This window comes from Mugil cephalus, chromosome 22, assembly GCF_022458985.1.
Source record: "Mugil cephalus isolate CIBA_MC_2020 chromosome 22, CIBA_Mcephalus_1.1, whole genome shotgun sequence".
NCBI lineage: Eukaryota > Metazoa > Chordata > Actinopteri > Mugiliformes > Mugilidae > Mugil > Mugil cephalus.
This window is the reverse complement of record NC_061791.1, coordinates 19167501-19184516: the sequence shown is the minus strand read 5'-3', so window position 1 is coordinate 19184516 and position 17016 is coordinate 19167501. Positions and strand designations below refer to the sequence as shown.

Genomic DNA, 17016 nt, shown 5'->3' with positions numbered 1-17016 from the left:
TAATTGTTTGCTATAACCGGTCATAGTATTTGAATGTGTGGGGCACAAGGATAGAGTAATGACATTGAACGTAGTGTTTTCTTTAAACTGCGCAGGTTGAAGTTAGGTGCCACTGAGGTTTGAATTCAGATCCCTGGATTTAAAGTCTAGAGTGCTGACCATTACACCATGGAACCACAAGCCTACGTGATGGTATGAACTGCATTAGTGTTGCCATGATTATTGATCTTGAGGTACAGTTGATGTGTCCAACAAGACTGATGGTCTAAACCAGGGGTGTCAAACACATGGCCTGTGGGCTAAAACCAGCCCGCCAGAGGGTCCTCTCTGGCCATGGGGTGACTTTGAAAAAATTAGAAAATTAGAAGTCATTAAGAATAATTTTTCAATAAAATTGGCACCTATTTGAAAATGTCCCACTCTGGGTTGTGCTGATGTAGTCACAGTCTGGACATAACACAACACCAGAACTGTACTGAACAGCAGATGGCAGCAATGTGCCAAAAGTGCACTTATTTTCTTAGAGGATTTCAGGTTTTTAGTAAAATGTTTTTTAAAAGGACGGTTCATTAAATGTAAACATTTTCATAATGTGCTTCTCTGAACTGAAACAAAGGTCATTTCATTGTCACTAGTTGATCTGAGAAGTACTTTGCCTGCCGAGTGAACTGTTTTCAGTTACACAAAGCCATTTCACAGGATAATTGCACATTTCATCAACCATCATCATGTCTCGTAGACAGGGCCAAGTCAACAGCAACAGGCTGCGAGACAAGAGGACTGAGATGGAGGGAGAGATGGGAGAAAAACTGCAGACCGCAGCAAAAATCATTATCCTGACAGAGAGGGAGGCTTGGCAAAACGACATGCAGCAACACCTCAAGTGAAATCAAAGTCTGAAGAAGAAGTTGTTTGCCACTGAACAGCAAAACAAAAAGCTGAAGGCTGACCTCTGTAGAGGAAAATAGGAGGCTGAATCAAGAGACAAGGAGATCTACTCTATTAACCACCGTCTCTCGGCACTGGACGAATGGAGAGTTTAGCAGGTCACCTCCTTTACAGGAGACAGAGGGTGAGAATTACTGCCACCACCAGCCTGGAGAACAACAAGAAGCGATGGATTGAGAAGGTCAGCAGGATGGAAGACCTCCTCAGTAAAAAAGACAAAGAGATCAACAAGGAGATCAAGAAAAGACAAGCGCGTACAGCTGTTCATATTGACACCTTGAACCAGCTGAACAAAGTGGAGGCAGCTCTAAAACAGAGTCAGAGAGCAAATCTCATGAGGAAAGGCTACAAAAGACCGAAAAGAAGCTGGTGGAGACCGAGGAGAACTTCAAGGAAGAGCTCCATAAGTCAGATGAGCATTTTAAAAATCAGCTCTCAGACAATCTGCTCAAAGCCAGTAGGGAGTTTTCCAACCTGTCTGAGATTTGGGAAAAAAAAGGTGCAGCAGCTGGAGAAGGACAAAAGAGTCATTGAGGAGATGATGCTCACCAAAGAAAGCTCCACCATAGTCAACAATCAACGGTGGCAGGACAGAGTCAACCATCTGGAAGACCTCCTTCAAAAAAACAACTGACAATCCGCTCAACGGTTTTTCAAACTCTCAGAGCAGGGGAATGCACAGTAGCTGAAGGAGGAAGAATGTGACGGCAAGGAGAAACTGCTGGTCAAGGAGAAGTCCGCCAGGCCCGACAACATCTTACAACAGTGTCAGGACAAAGTCAAGCACCTTGAAGAGCTCCTTGAGAAAAAAGACAAACAGATCAACAGGGTCAACAAGAAACTCCAAGTACAAAAGCAGGATCCCACGACACCTTGGTCCAGCTGAAGGAAGTGAAGGCAGCTCTGAAAAAGAACAACTGGGAAGTTAAAGCTTCAGGAAAAAAAAAAGATAAAAAAATAACTGATAAGAGGCTGGTGAAGGAGGTTTATCAACAACCTTAATCACATTTCACCTCTTGTTCAATAAATTTCAAAACAAATATGTCTTAATCCTTCTGTTTTTCATTATACAGCTGACATCAATTTAAGGTCATTATTAAGGTCATTATTATACATGTGATAGGATATAGTTTGTACATTGTCATGTGACTTTTGTATCCATAATAAATCAATTTTGCTTAGCATCTTTGATAAGGACAGCATTAAAAACCCATATACTCGGTGCCAGGATACATTTAATACTTGTCCTCCTAGTAATATGTGTCAGCAGTGAGATACGAGATAAGTAGACACTCTGTTGTGAATGCGATCGCAAGGTGCAATCATGTTTTTTGTCACTGTCTTACAAAAAAGTCCATCTAATCTGAGAATAATTCATTCAGCAAGAATGAATTATTCAGAGATTTTGGCTGTTAACCGAAAGGATGGTGGTTGAAGCGCACCGAGGGATGATAGTTTTCAGGGTAGCTATGGGTTTGTATTAGACCACTGGTTAGTGTTAGCGCTCCATCACTAGTTCAGTCCTCAGTAGTTTCTGAAACTAAAGTTCTGCAACATATTACTCATGACTGTAACCAATAAAAGCCTGCTTATAATACAAACAGACATTATTGCCTAATGCTGTTGATTAAGCCTACAAATCTTTTCCTTAAATCTCTATTGTGTCATTTTACAAAGTACATTAATCAAAAAGATTTTTTTGCTTTCTTTGGAGTTAAATCACATAAAAACATAACAATACGCTAATTAAGTCTACCTTCTTGTTTAAAAGTAACAAATACATCCTTTTATTTCTTACCTTACATTAAACAGAGTTTACCCACATCACAACTACAAAAATAACCACATGAAGGAAGTCCAAAAAATGCAAGGTGGTTTGTGGTTTGTTTTGAAATATTTAGAACAAAGTTGAACCTGTGGGTAAATGTCGTATCCAAATGTAAATATAAATCTAAAGTGATGTGCGTACATGATATTGTCATCCTCCCAACTCAAACAATCAAAGGAATGAGAGAGAGAGAGAAAAAAAATGCTTTTGTGTTTAATTTGTTTGACTGGGGTCTCTTTGTCTGTTTATTTAAGAAAATGTCCCATTTGTACGTATCTCTGATACATTCTCTTAAATTACTGTTTGATACACAAAGTGTTTTCACATTAACATTAAATCCTTTGTTGAAAATTGAGTCATCTAAGATTTAGTCTGATTTTTCACATGAAATCGTGAATTGTTGTATCTTGTGTGTCCTTATCTGTCCGTTGCACTTGTGCATGAAGATTTTTTTCCAAAATACAATGAAGAGGTTGAGGATAAAGTTTATTTTTAATCAAGTCCGCTATTGTTTGAATAAAATATTAGGCTACATCTTCGAAGTCCAACACGACAGCTGAGCCGCTCAACGTCCTAAAGAAGCTTGGAGCTTGGAGAATGCTGCGTGCCCCGGTCACGTGCTGGTTTAGCCAATCAAGGAGCACTTTCTTGCAGCGTTTGACCAATAGAAACTCGTCTTTGCGGAGCGCCACTTCCGGCCCGCGTCATCCTCCATGTGAAGCATCAACCTGGTGCTGATATGTCCCCAAACAGCTGTCCAGCGAGAACCATTTTCATTTCTCTATTCTTTTGAGCGGCGAAGGAAGTGAGAGCAACTATACCCAGTGACGTTCTCCTTCCTTCTCTCTCTCTCTTTTTAAACACGCCTCTACGCTTCACAGCTTATAGTTTTTTTGCGAGTTGATTCCGGCAAGAGGCGCTGGTTAGCCGCTCAGTTCGGACTAAACCTCCCCTCCGTTGATTCCGTCTCCCCCCACGGCGTTAGCCTTGCTAACTTTACCCGGGCCACGGTGATTCTGACCCTCCGTCTTAACGCCAAAATGCCGGAGTACCTGGACGACCCGTCTGTGCTCACCAAGGACAAGCTGAAGAGCGAGCTGCTGGCCAACAACGTGGAGCTGCCCGGCGGAAACCCGACCAAGGACGTGTTCGTGCAGCTGTACCTGACGAACCTGACCGCTCAGAACAAGAAAAATGTCACGGCCGCGACTCTGGACGCCTTTTCCAGCGACGAGGAGCTGCCGCCGCCCGTGGTCTCCAGCAGAAGCCGCTCCTCCGGCAAAGTGAGTTCGGCTACCGGTGTTTGTTGTTGTCGAAGCGCCCACGCCGGCGAAGAATCGAGTGTGCCGAGTTCGGCAACTTAACCCGTTAACGCGCAGTTCTTGTGAGATTCATTGCACAGAGGCGTAGGTGTAGGGACACAGACGATCGCTTCAAAAATGCTTATTTTCCCACCGATTCTTTTCCCAGTGAAACATCGCATGCCTTTAAATCACTCTAGCGTGTACAAAGTAAGAGACGCCCCATCATACGTTACCAGATGCCTCAAACTACGTTAAATATTCGCCCACGTGTCGCCGAATTTCACATGATTGGTGGATCTCGTGTCTATATTAGCAACACATATGGATTTGACGCAGTTTGTCAGTTTTGGGGGGAGTTTTTCGTAGTCTTCTAACCCCTTTGATTGTTTCTGTGCACCCTTAGAGGGTTGGAACAAGTACTTGATGTTCTTCCCATTGATCCAATTCTCATCCTTTGAACTTTGTACTCGGTCATTATTATTGTTGACAACACCTGGTAGTCTGTGAACTACCAGCTCCCATTTTTGTAATCTCTTGTTTTATTCGGCCGTGTTATGAATCAGTCGCGATCAATCCGGCCACACGAGCCTGATTTCACACGTTTCGTCTTTCACTTCCCCTCCTCCTCCCTAGAAATGTCCCCGCGTTGTTTAACTGCGCTCAAGGAGTGTCTCTGTCTCTTTCTCCGCTGTCGTTCTCAAAAATACAACTGCCTTAGATTTCTCTGCTGATCCAGACCGACTGATATCTCTCGGTGCATTGCTGGGTGGGGGTTGCAGTTTTTTTTGACATGATAATTGAATCAGATGCGATAGAATGAATGTTTTTAGCTGTTGTCACGTGGAAGGAGATCACACCCACATGTAGAAACTGGCAAAGCACAGATAAATGTGCTGATGGGGGGTGTTTGTTGGTAGATGAATGAATGAATGAATGAGTGAACTGGTTTCTGTTGAAGTTGCTCTACACCTGAAGTTCTCTCTCTCTTTATGTGAAGAATGATAAGCATCCCCTCCCTAGCCACAGACTGTCTGCCTGCATTCCTCAGAACCCTCAAAACTCTGTAGGAGCAGGTCAAGGATTTTCTCCTAAAGGATGACTTCTAATTAAACCACGCTGACTTCCGAAAGCACACCCACAACCGTTGCTGTGGAATGTGTAAATCTTGTGTTTAAATGTATTTACACCGCTCTAATCAGTTCGATTCGTTTTATTTATATAGCATCAATATAAATACCAACTGTCTCAAGACACTTTACCCAGCTCATATGGAGGGACCCGCCTGCTAAGGCCGGCCGTGTAGGGATCATGTTTGTTTTGTTCATTTTTTCAACTTGAAACAGAATTCCTGGCCGACATTTTTGGTAATGAGTAGTCATCATTGTGTCTAGCATGGGTTTTCCTCTTAAATGGTCAGGAATGACATCTTATGTTTCATGATCTATCGTCCCTAGCAACTATGTTCACATTATGTCCTCAAAGTTGCCCTAGCAGTTCAGTATGGATGATAGCTGCTGCTAAGGGATGTATAAAAATACCAGGAAGCACTGAAAAGGTTTAGCGCCAAATGTGCAAACTGCTTTAGACCGTGTTTGTATTTCAGCATGATTCAACTTTTAAAGTTGAGCAGGTGTTCAGCAGGATGCGTCCGGTCTAGGCTTGTTTTTGACAGGAGGGGGGAGTGGTCTGACGACTGAAGGAGTGTGAGCAAAACAATGGTGACGGCTGAAAAATGATGTCAGCCATGGGAGGTAACTGTGCGCTTGTAGTTAGAAACATAATGCACAGCCATTGTAAGAAGTTTTGCATCCATGTGTCTGTCAGTCTTTCAGGAGTTCCCAGATAAATGAATAAATATTGCTGCAATGAAAGGAGGGAAAGTTTGTTGTCTACAGCTCCAGACGGGTCTCATCAGTCAACCTGGGAGTGATGCATGTATATAAAGAGAGCTCTTTGCTGTAGAATGTCATAAAATACAGGGATGATGGAAAGGCTTGGTACGAGTTATGGCGAGGCTGGGTGCACTGATCTTGTTGGTGTTTAGGCAGAAGCTCCACCCATGTATACTGCTAGTTTATATCAGTGCAGCATGGTGTGTTTAGGATAAATATCTTGATATGTGAAAGTGAGAAGTCAGTCATGCAATAAAGAAGCTATGATGTAATCTCACTGATGGGAAAAGACAATTCTAGTTGCTTGACAAAAGGGACACTCCAATAATGTTACCCAGGTTATTTCTGGTTAGACTTGTGCTGCAGCTGGTGAATTGTCCAGTAAATGAAAGGGGAAAAAAGTTTCATCTGCTTTTGTTCATAGGCTTTCAGATAAACCAAAGATTTCATCACATAACGATAAAAGCAGACCAAAGTGCAGCTTTTGTTTTTTTGCTACTTGACTGTTTTTAACCGCTTAAATTCACAACTTAGTTAACTTAAATAATAAACTTAATTTATTTTGTATGAATAAATCATTTCATGAATAATTATCCATGCAGTGACACTGACATATCAAAAGTCACTGTGTATTCCCAAAAAGTTTGACAGACATTCTTGATCTGCTTATACATTGCAATACTTTTTAATCTAATCTAATTCATTCTTTGATAGTAGATAGTTATATGCACAAATAAAGTGAGACCCACATTTTAGACACAGAGTTAAAACAAACTTATTTGGAAATATGGTAAATGGGATTTTCAAAAAGGATTAATACTCGTGTAAAATAGCTGTAGTCAGTGTGGGTTTACATCACCTGCAGTATATTTTAGCTAGAACTCAGTCCTATTGGACCTTTTTCAGGGGAAAATTAATAATAGGCATCATTTGAAATCAGTGACAGGTGGTAACATGATACGTAAACACTTAAGTGTACCAACATGTTCCTCACTCTTCTCTCCTTCCTCATTATTCATCCAGCTACCCTTGCCAGCTCCTTGACACTAGTTGTTATGCTTGGCCCATACCAGATGTTTACATGCTGAGTGAATGCATTGCTAATGAAAAAGGTCTTCCTTATTCATTGCCTTTCAGTGGCAGTATGTTTATTGTGCACGTTCATATCATGAAAATCTGATTTATTTCAGCACACGTGGCAGCCAGATGATTTGGTGCAGCAGGGGATGTTTTCTTATTGGGTTCAGCCTTTTCATTGAGGAAATACTTTTCTCAGGAAGAGGATTTCTTGCTCCAAATGCCATTGCGTGCATGTAGTTAAAACACATCGGTTGTGCAAAGTCGTAACTAGTGCGTAAGTAGTTTATTCTTTCCAAACGTACTCTGGTATCGTGGGGTTTATGTTGTTGATCTTGTGTAACCTTCCTCACATGTCTGTGATTATAGGCTGCAGGTAAGAGGCAGCTCACACATTCATTCTTGACATTTTTGAGATGGTTGGCTGAAATCAGAGAGACTTCTCAAAGGGAACCCTCAAGGCTGAAATATTTTCTCTTCATGCTTAAAGTTTCTCCACTTCACAGCTGGGTCTGTGGTAATGTGATTTAGATGTAAATCACAGTTTAAATAAATGTGAAGAATGTATGACGGCGGCAATGCAGAACGTTGTTGTTAATCTTGACTCTGTAAACTCTGGTTAACCACACATATTCCAGTTTTACTCAGCCAAGCAGTGAGTTACAGCATGTGGCCACAGGTGCTGGCACTTTTCCTGTCTATTACTCCATCCACGTCTTAGTGAGGCTTAGTAAAGGAAAGTCTGACGTTTTCTGTAGTGAGTTTACTCACTGTGAGCTCAGAGTTCAGTTATGGCTTGAAAAGCTAGGGTGTGGCCTGCAGAGGAGGGAACAGACAAGCCCCCCCCGTCTCTCTCTTTTACCCGCTCTCCAGCCTAGGCTGCCGTGATTATGAAACATCCTGGCTAACCTCCAGACCAAACCCTGCTGAGGGCCCATGAGAAGCCAGACACAGTGGAACACAGGTTCTCTATGTGTGCTTTCCATTTAACACACACTGTGAACCACCTCACCATTAGAGCTGAGCGTGTCATCTTAGCATTCCTGACATTTTTATTGGTTTGCTGAAGCTTTGTTTAGGCACAGATGTTCATCTAAAAACCACAATCTTACTGAGAGTCTAACTCTTGTGGTCAAAGAATTACAGTGAGTAGTTTAGTTTGATGCTGCAGCGTGAAGGTGCTCATAGCTCATTCAAACCGCAGAGAGACTCTGGCATTATAGCATTAAAACATTTTTTTTTTAAAGTGTCCAAGACAAACTTTACTGCACAGTCTAGTATTGTCTTTTTGCAAGAATTTTTAAAAAGTTCCCAAAGGAGTAATAAACTACGATCAAAGTATCATTTGTTTCATGCAAATTGGTGTGATTGTGGTAAACCGTTAAAAGTGAGGTGCATACTGAGGGCTAAATTACCGCGGGACATAACCTGCGCACCCAGCCTACGCCAGGATGAGCCATTTACAGCCTACTGGTGCGCTGGTCAGTTTGGCTCACTCTGTAAAAACGCCACACTTTAAACCGATGGCGACTGAAACTTGTAGCTTCTCCAGTCTTTAAAGGTACGCTCAAAACGTTTTCCATAATTTGACCAAAACAAAAACAGAAACCTGGCATGTCATGTGAAAAGTGGTTCTTTGGAAATATGATGGAAGCGTGTGTAATTGCTGCATTCACACCATGCCAGCAAAACATCTTCTGCATGCTTTTATTTTTTTATTTATTTACTAGAGTTGTCTTTGGCTGTGAGCCAAGAGGGAGACATAGGGCTTCATTTCAGAGTCTACTGGTTTCAAGCACATTGTAATTTCCTGTAGGCTGGTATGTGAAGGGCAGCTACAGTCCCGCACGTTGTTTACTATCATGAAACGCCTGCAGGGTCTGCTCGGAGTGCCGCCCTTTTCCTTTTGTTTCCTTACCGCCCTCTGGGTTGCTTCATTTTATGAGATTGACGAAATAAGTTAAATCACACTTAATATGTGCTTTCATGAAAGGAACAATTTCCTCAAATGTCGACTCCCTTTGTGCACTTTTCTTGGCTTTCTGTTACGTTTAAAAGCGATGTCATTTATAAGTCGTGGCCTTGTTAAACAGGTTTCTTTAACTGTAAGCTCAGCTAACCGTCTCAGTGAATGAGTTCAGTCTGCTAGTTCACAGGACGGTGTTTAGAGATGAAAAGAAGGGCAGGGTGGGACGCTGGGCTTGTTCAGACCTTGCATCAGGGTATATCTGGGCTACCAGATTGCAAGTGACCAGCTTTAGGTACGCTGTCTTATGTGTGTGTGCCATGAGTCTGGTACACAAGTTGTGTTACACTTGAAAAAACTCCAAGTCTGACCGTAATAAAGGGAAATAAAGCAAATGAGGAAAAACGTAACTCATACATCACCTTGACCACATCAGTAATTAACACAGAATCTACATAGTAAATACTTTGAATTGTAAATTCTTACTCAGTTAACAGGCAGTCATTTATAATTATGTAGCGGTTGTGTTTGTTTGTTTTTTTCTGAATGAATGAGGCAACACTACACTGACCAAGAGCACCCCACTTGAGTATAGGAGGTCTTTGATGTGACTCAGGTTGTATTGCGTTCACACTACCACAGGAAAGCAGACACATGCAACCCAGACCACCTCCCAATGTGGCCAGAGATTGGATCTCTCAAATGAGTCCTCAATGCTTACAGTGTTACAAAATGAAGTGCAACTCATCCTAGTTGGCCAAACGGTCAGAAACAGAGATTCTCCTGTGACATTTGAAAGAACGTCAGGAAAAACATTTATAGATGATCGAATACCGGATGAGAAACTGCTCATCTGTTAGTTATCATGGAAACTGTGAGAGTCTGTCCCCTGTCTTAAAACGTGGCTGCAGAGGAGTAGTGATCCTCAGGTGCAGGAAATACTAAACCTTTTTTTACTGTCCTTTCATTGTCCCTTTATTGGGCTTGTGTATGAGAGAGTGGTGTTTTCACTTTTCCTGAAACCACGAGAGGGCTAAATGATGTAGAAGTGGACACAATGTTTCATTAAGACGTCTTCAGGATGAGAGAAAGAATCGTGTTTGCGCTTTAACTAAGTAAAGAGTGTCCCACGTGAAGAGAATTATTTTAGCTCGCAGCTCCTATACCCAGAAACAAGACTGTCTGCTGTTTGACTCTTTAATGTCATTAGTTACTGATTAAATTGCCCCAGGATTAAAATAAATCTATGGCTGTCCTGGATATAACCCTGATTTTTTTTACTGACTGGCCTGTCCTGCTGTTTTCTAAACAGAAAGCCACAAGGAAAACGGATAAGGTTCGTCCAGACGAGCTCGATGTGACGGGTCTGACAGACGAAGGCCTGAGGGATGAACTGCTCAAGCACGGAGTGGACGTGGGGCCAGTAGTGGGTGAGTGTCTGCTCCACACACATGGTGGAAAGTTTTGTGTTGGTGCTACTCACTCCACAGAGGTGGTAAAATTTACAAGTGTCTTTGACTTGGTAGATTGTAGCATGCTATGTTTGACTCATCTCAAGTGCAAATAACAGCTGAATTTCAAGCAACAATTGCTATAAATAAGATTATTATGGATTGCTTTCATTTATTAATTTAAAAAAAAAACTTTGGGTCATTGTTAAGCTACCACCAGCATTACTCAATCCTAACTGGATATTTAACATTTAAAGCCTATCAGTCAAGGGTTAGAGGGGGGTTTGAATGTCATGTCCAAAATCTGTCATTCAAGCTTTAGGTCAGAATGCAATGACTGTTAGCAGAGGTTTGGTGTGTGCAAGTGTACACATTTTTCCCTGAGGCATTATGAGAGGCCTGATCTTTACAAGCCGGAAGAGCCACACTGTATGCAAATCACGCCGATGTCATTTGGTCTGTGTTGCCATGTGTCCCAACAATGGATCGCGTCCATTCTCTTACTCATTAGACCAACACCAAGCTCACATTAGAAGTCAAACCCTGGAAATGTCTATATGTGGAGGTAACTACACGGGAAAAAGTTTATTACACATAGCACAGTCCAATACAGTTATTTCATTTGTTAATTTATCAAGTTAATTAGTATGAGAACTAGAGACAGACCAATATATAGGCTAATATTGCTTTTTACTATTATCGACATCGGCCGATATGCAGGTGATAAAACTGTGCACAGTCATCTAGTGCCACTGCTACTGTGAAGAATTTTTCATTAGCGTTCACATTTCCTGAATGCTGTCTGTAAAATTATTGGAGGATAATTTTACAGACAGGAGTTTAGCTGTGACCAGCACTGGAAGAAACTGGAACTATTATTGTCATTTCTAAATGAACTGTTTTCTGGATTATGAACAGTAAGTTCTCTAAAAGGTTTATAGGCGGTAGAGGCTGCTGCGTCAATTTGACAGTGTTACTCCGGCAACAGCCCAGAAATGTAACTATGCGTTGCAGCGGCGCAGACCACAAGAGCTGTGATTGGTCCCCTTAGTAGTAGTGTGCTCCTTCTAAGATATAAACATTTGAATGACTCGTCTTCACTCGTTGACACTGTATGTAGGTTATGCTGTCTCGTCCCACAACACCTTAAATGAGCCGTTAGGGTTTGGAAAGCGAAATATCAGTAACAATGACCTCTTTAGACTAATGAATAAATGTTTGGTTGTCAAATATTCTGACACCTTTTTTCTTTGAACCACCGTTGCAGTTTTATCGCATACAACACTTGACTAAGTTATTGAGGCTTAATCCTTGAGCTACTGACGGCTGTCACTGTTTACTCTGAATATTTTATCCTTAGACATTATTCCTCAGCTGTCAAACATAACGGCTCACGCCAGCTTTCTCTTCAGCATGTAGGCTGTTGTAGGTGAAGTTTGTTTAATGATTGCAGAACAGATGCGGTGTACACACTGATGGTGCATTGCAGCTGTTGGGACACTCACTGGCAGCTTTTGTTCTTCCAGACAGTTTGGTGCAAGTGTAACATGTAGGAACACAACATGACATTAATGAGGTGATTGCCAGAAAAAAAAAAGAAAACTTGCATTTAATGGAGCATATAAAGGCTAAAACACTTCTGGACAACATTTAAGTATAATTTCAATGAAAATTAAACCTTGCTCCTGTGGCAGAGAGCGATTTAACTTATACCATTAATGATTTTCGGGAGAATTTCATCATATTATCCTATATAATCGTGATTTAAATTATGGTTTCATTTATTTTGACATATTCATTCATATTTAAACTGCTATGTTTGTAATGTCAATAGCAGTGCGACTGGCTACCATAATAATTGTAGTCTGCACGCGTCATTTTATTAGTCGAGGGACAGGTCATCCAAAACGGGGACTGTCCCCAGACATCGCGGACATCTGGTCAGCCTGAAAAACCTAAACAACCCACACAGCACCTGTTTTTGCCTCAAGTCTTCTAGTTCTGCTCCTTAATTTTTTCGGACCTTTCCATCTTTACCACACCTTGCAGTGATGCAGTCGCACCATGCAAATTTGGAAGCGCTATAATGAAAGTGGTCCAGTCTGAAACCGTGTTCTGCGACTGGTATGCCAGTATGCCTGTATATTAAAAATTCATATCATGACTGAAAAAAATACCGGGTATGGTATGAACCAGTACACCACCCAGCCCCATTCAGGCCCACTCACTTTTTGCACAGTTTAAAGTGCTATTATATTTAATGAATACAATTGGCAACAATCAATCTACACCCACTCTACACTGCGTTCTTTCATTTAGTCTCGGTTCAGAGCTTTGGTAAAATGCTTTGGCAACTATTACACTTTGAAGACTTCTCATGTAAGTCTTAAGACGCATGGATTTGGGCAGTTTATCCTATCCTTCTATCAGATCCTGCCAAGTTTTGTCACATTGGATTGGCCAATGAACAGCATGCATAAGGTTCTCCCACAGTTGTTGGGTGAGGTTAAGGTTCGGTCTTCAGCTAAGTCACTCAGAGGGCCTGTTCAGACTTTTAAGATACAATTTGGGCTATTTGTTCACCAGTGGCCAGCTTTAGGTATGTTTGTTCAGATCTGCCAAATAAACCTCAGTCATTTCGGGCACAGTAGAATATTTTAACAACTTGCGTCTCCAGTGGATCACTCCAGGACCGAGAACTGAGCTGTTTTGTGTGTGTGTCATGAATTTGGCACACACGATAAGTTGTGATTTCTTGATCTCCTCCCTGATATTTCTTAGACCTGCACAAAACTCAGACTATAAGTCTGATTTTAACTGAGGCAAAACTCCTCTAATGTGTGAGCACCCTTATCGAGTAAAGGGTCTTTACTGTCTCAGGATGCATTGCATTCACACTATTGGAGGAATGTGGAGGCATCCGGACACATGCAACCCAGACCACCTACAAATGTGGTCAGAGATAATTTCTCAAATGCAATCTCATCCTGGGGATGGTCATCTTTCATGTGATTATTGTCCAGTATTGCCCAGACCGGACCTTAATGCATAGTCTAATCGAGCCGTTAGACATTGATAGAACTGTCACAGCCACTCCACTAATCTTCTCCATTAGGTATTTGTTCTGGTCAGAGTTAAACGTCTTTGTGAACATCCAGATTTTGACTGCATGTCAGCACTGAAAAGTGTAAACTACAGCCATACCATAATAATTATACAGAAATGATCATTGGTTGAACTAAAAAAAACTTTATGATCTTCTATCTTTTTAGACATTATGACAAGTCCGTCACTGCTGTTCACATATGAAATCATCTTGTGCACATATAAATGTAATTCCTCTGTTGCTCCTCCCAGCATCTACCCGGAAGCTGTACGAGAAGAAGCTGCAGAAGCTGTTGGACGACAGTCCTGTACAGCCACCATTGGCAACTTTCAATGACGCGCAAGTCAACCACAACGGCAGCGCTGATTCTGATCTCTACAGTGACAAGGAGGATGGTAAGAACTCTCGTTCTGATTATACTGTGCCACATTTGTACATTTTCCCAGTAGTCTTCTGGCTTGTCCACATGATGTGTTGCAGACTGCAGATGAGCAGTGGCTTTGTGCTTCACACTCTGCCACATACATTGTGGTTGTTCAGTGTTGATGGTGGATTTGTGAAAAGTAACATTAGCCAGTGTGAGAGTTGTAACTTTAGTTGCTTAGAAGTTACCCTGGGTTTCTTTGTGACCCTTGGACTTTTATGCATCTTTATTAGTGGACCAGTTGACTTAAATCTGTGCCAGACTCTTGGATGTATTCATACCCTTCCATAAAAAAAAATCAGATTGTCACAGTTAGACAGTGGTCACAAATCCGGACACTCACCTGAGCCTCATTATATTGACTGGAAACACTTCTGAATTTGGCCTTTAAATTAACCTAGAGCTGCACTTAATTTACATCTCACAGATATGTAATATTGGCCTCCTGAATAATCAAATACATAAAACCCTTTAAGCAGCACTCTATTTATGAAGCAGCTGTGGTCCACAGATGCTGTACTGTGTAAATATGGAAATGATTATTTTTATAAGCTATTAAAGTGGATGTACAGAATGTAATACTTTGAAATAGTAGTTATTTTTGAGTGATACATTTGTATTTTTTTTATTTATGTCATCAGCAACTTCACAGATTTGGCGAGCAAGCTGGCTCTACCACCTCTTCACTTTATGGCTGTAGCTTAGCTAACACGATATATACATTCAGGTCAATGCGCCTGATCCAGTGAGAGTGACATTGCAGTAAATATACTTACTTGGTGATCCCAGTCTAATTAATCTTCCCGTTACTGTCCTTTCATTGCCTTTGATTATTTAGTTTTGTAGTGAGGAATGTAATTCAACTAAAATGATCAAATGGACTAAAACATGTAGGACCCCACCTATACAGCTTGTGCTGACCTATTCTGTGATGGCACTTTTTATTATCAGAAGTGACATCGGTCCCAGAACCAGAGCCTGTGGCAGAACCTGAACCAGAACCTGAACCTGAGCCTGAACCTGAGCCTGAACCTGCTCCAGTGGTGGAGAGACCGTTGAGGAGCAGAGGGAAGACCGCCGTCACCACCCGCACCCGCAGCAGCCAGTACAACATGGTAAGGAAGTTCCTTTCAAAACTCTAATTTACACTTAAAAAGTGTGCTGTCTGTACTCACACCTCCCCCAGAACAAATAGAACTTGGCATTCCAGGGCTGTGGAACTGTCTGAGTGGTTTTTGCAGTTCTGAGGTAAATGTGCTGTGAGTCGTGAAGCCGTTGGAACAGCTAGCAGCTGGGTTTGATTACAACTTCTGACTTTAACAGAGGAAGCTGCTTTTTTTTTTTTTTTCCTCATTTGACTGGACTGCAGTCACACCCAGCTCAGTGTGAGCCCGTAAGTTCAGTGTATCAGTGCTGCTCTCTGTATGCCATACCAAAACCACATGATGTGGATTAGCCGCTACCATGCACATGCTGGATGCTTCAGAATTCTCCACGACGCTGACTTTTCTCTTCAGCCCTTTAGCTTCGATCTTGTCCCACCTGTTTTTGTTGTTTATTTAAGCATAAAACCTCAACAGAGTTTGCCCATTCTGTTTTATTTGCTTATTTTAAACTCGATTCACTCAGTTTAGTTTTGTAATGTATGTATTTACTTCTTACCTAACAATATAAACACCCTTGTTTTTGCAAAAAGCTGCAGTGGGAACAACTGTGGCTGTTTCTGAATATGATTGGTAACAGCGTCTCCTTCTGCTCAAACTGTGAATGTGCACCGTATGATATGAGACAGCAAGGAATGAGAGGCATGTGGAAACTGGTGGTCTGACTTCTATAATCTGATTTGAGCTGTGAAGGAGGAGCCCTATGGGGAAGTGTGTGTCTGTGTGTGTTTTCCCTCCTTTCTTGTCATGACCTTTCCAGAAGAATTACTTTTGCTGTACTTTACAAGTGCAGTTTAATTTGCAGTTTGCTTGTATTGAATTTAGCATGGACAAAGTTATAGTAGTAGTCAGTAGAGTTCCACTGACAGGACGTTAAGTAAATAGACTGACTGTCCTCCTCTTCCCTGCCTTGTGACACTGGTTGTGCGTAATTAATCCACATGTGAGATTTCAAAACATGACAGGTGATCTGAAATCACAGCGAGGCCTACAGGTTTGTCATAATATATATGTGTGTATATATATATATATATATATATATATATATATATATATTATGACCAACCTGTAACATTAGTTTTGTGGAAGTTATTTCATAACTAAGTAAAGTAGTTTTGAACTGAAATATCTTAGTTAATTGATATCTAATCAAATTGATTCAGGTTCAGACAATCAATACCGATACCCAGTGCTAATCTCATACCGTATACAGTATCCCATACCTCTGTTCATCTGTGAGTGGGCCAACTATCCGGGTTCATTAATGTAGATTTATCAGTTTGATATATTTAAAACATTCACAGTCTGATCTTCCATCTCCTACATCTGCTTCTCGAAACACTCTATACCTGAATCTACTCGTCATTAAGCCACAACTCCTATTTAATAGTGACATTTTGTACCTCATGTAGAGTTGCAAGTGCAGTGCTTATATTTTTCTGGTTCTTCTTTGGCTTTTGACATCATGTGTAGTCTTGAAATGGCATTCAGCAATAGTTTTGCTCTAATCTTCTAATGGTTTACCTCAAATGTGAAAAATCACAGACGATAGATTTTATTTATTCAAGTTATTCATTCTAATTTTGTGCCAAAAAGCATCAATTTAATATAGGTGTTTGCTAGTAGGGCAACAATATATATATTCTATGTCAATATTTAAAAAGGAGAACCTGAAGGTCTAAACCTAAATGAGACTAAAATAGAAGGCGCAGAGCAGGTGGGGAACCAAAAAGGACGTGTCTTGAGTTTTACTAAAGGTGGATTAAAATGGTAACAGTAACCAAGGCTGACATCAAATATTATCCTCTGCTAGTGCATCTGATTTTTCAACTGATAGACAGTCCCATTTCTATCCAT

General features: G+C 41.1%; 1 protein-coding gene across 3 annotated transcripts in view; it reads left to right on the top strand.

Moving 5' to 3' along the window:
* The first annotated feature begins 2842 nt into the window (after positions 1–2842).
* tmpoa (thymopoietin a) overlaps positions 2843–17016 on the top strand; it is a 22297-nt gene continuing 8123 nt past the window's right edge. The window contains exons 1-4 of one of the 3 annotated variants that reach the window (XM_047575468.1): positions 2843–4059; positions 10328–10445; positions 13824–13967; positions 14948–15111. In XM_047575468.1, the coding sequence (XP_047431424.1) occupies positions 3817–4059; positions 10328–10445; positions 13824–13967; positions 14948–15111 (669 nt within the window). In that variant the 5' untranslated portion in view covers positions 2843–3816. The remainder of the gene's footprint in view (positions 4060–10327; positions 10446–13823; positions 13968–14947; positions 15112–17016) is intronic. The other 2 variants (XM_047575470.1, XM_047575471.1) reach the window with 2 other exon arrangements.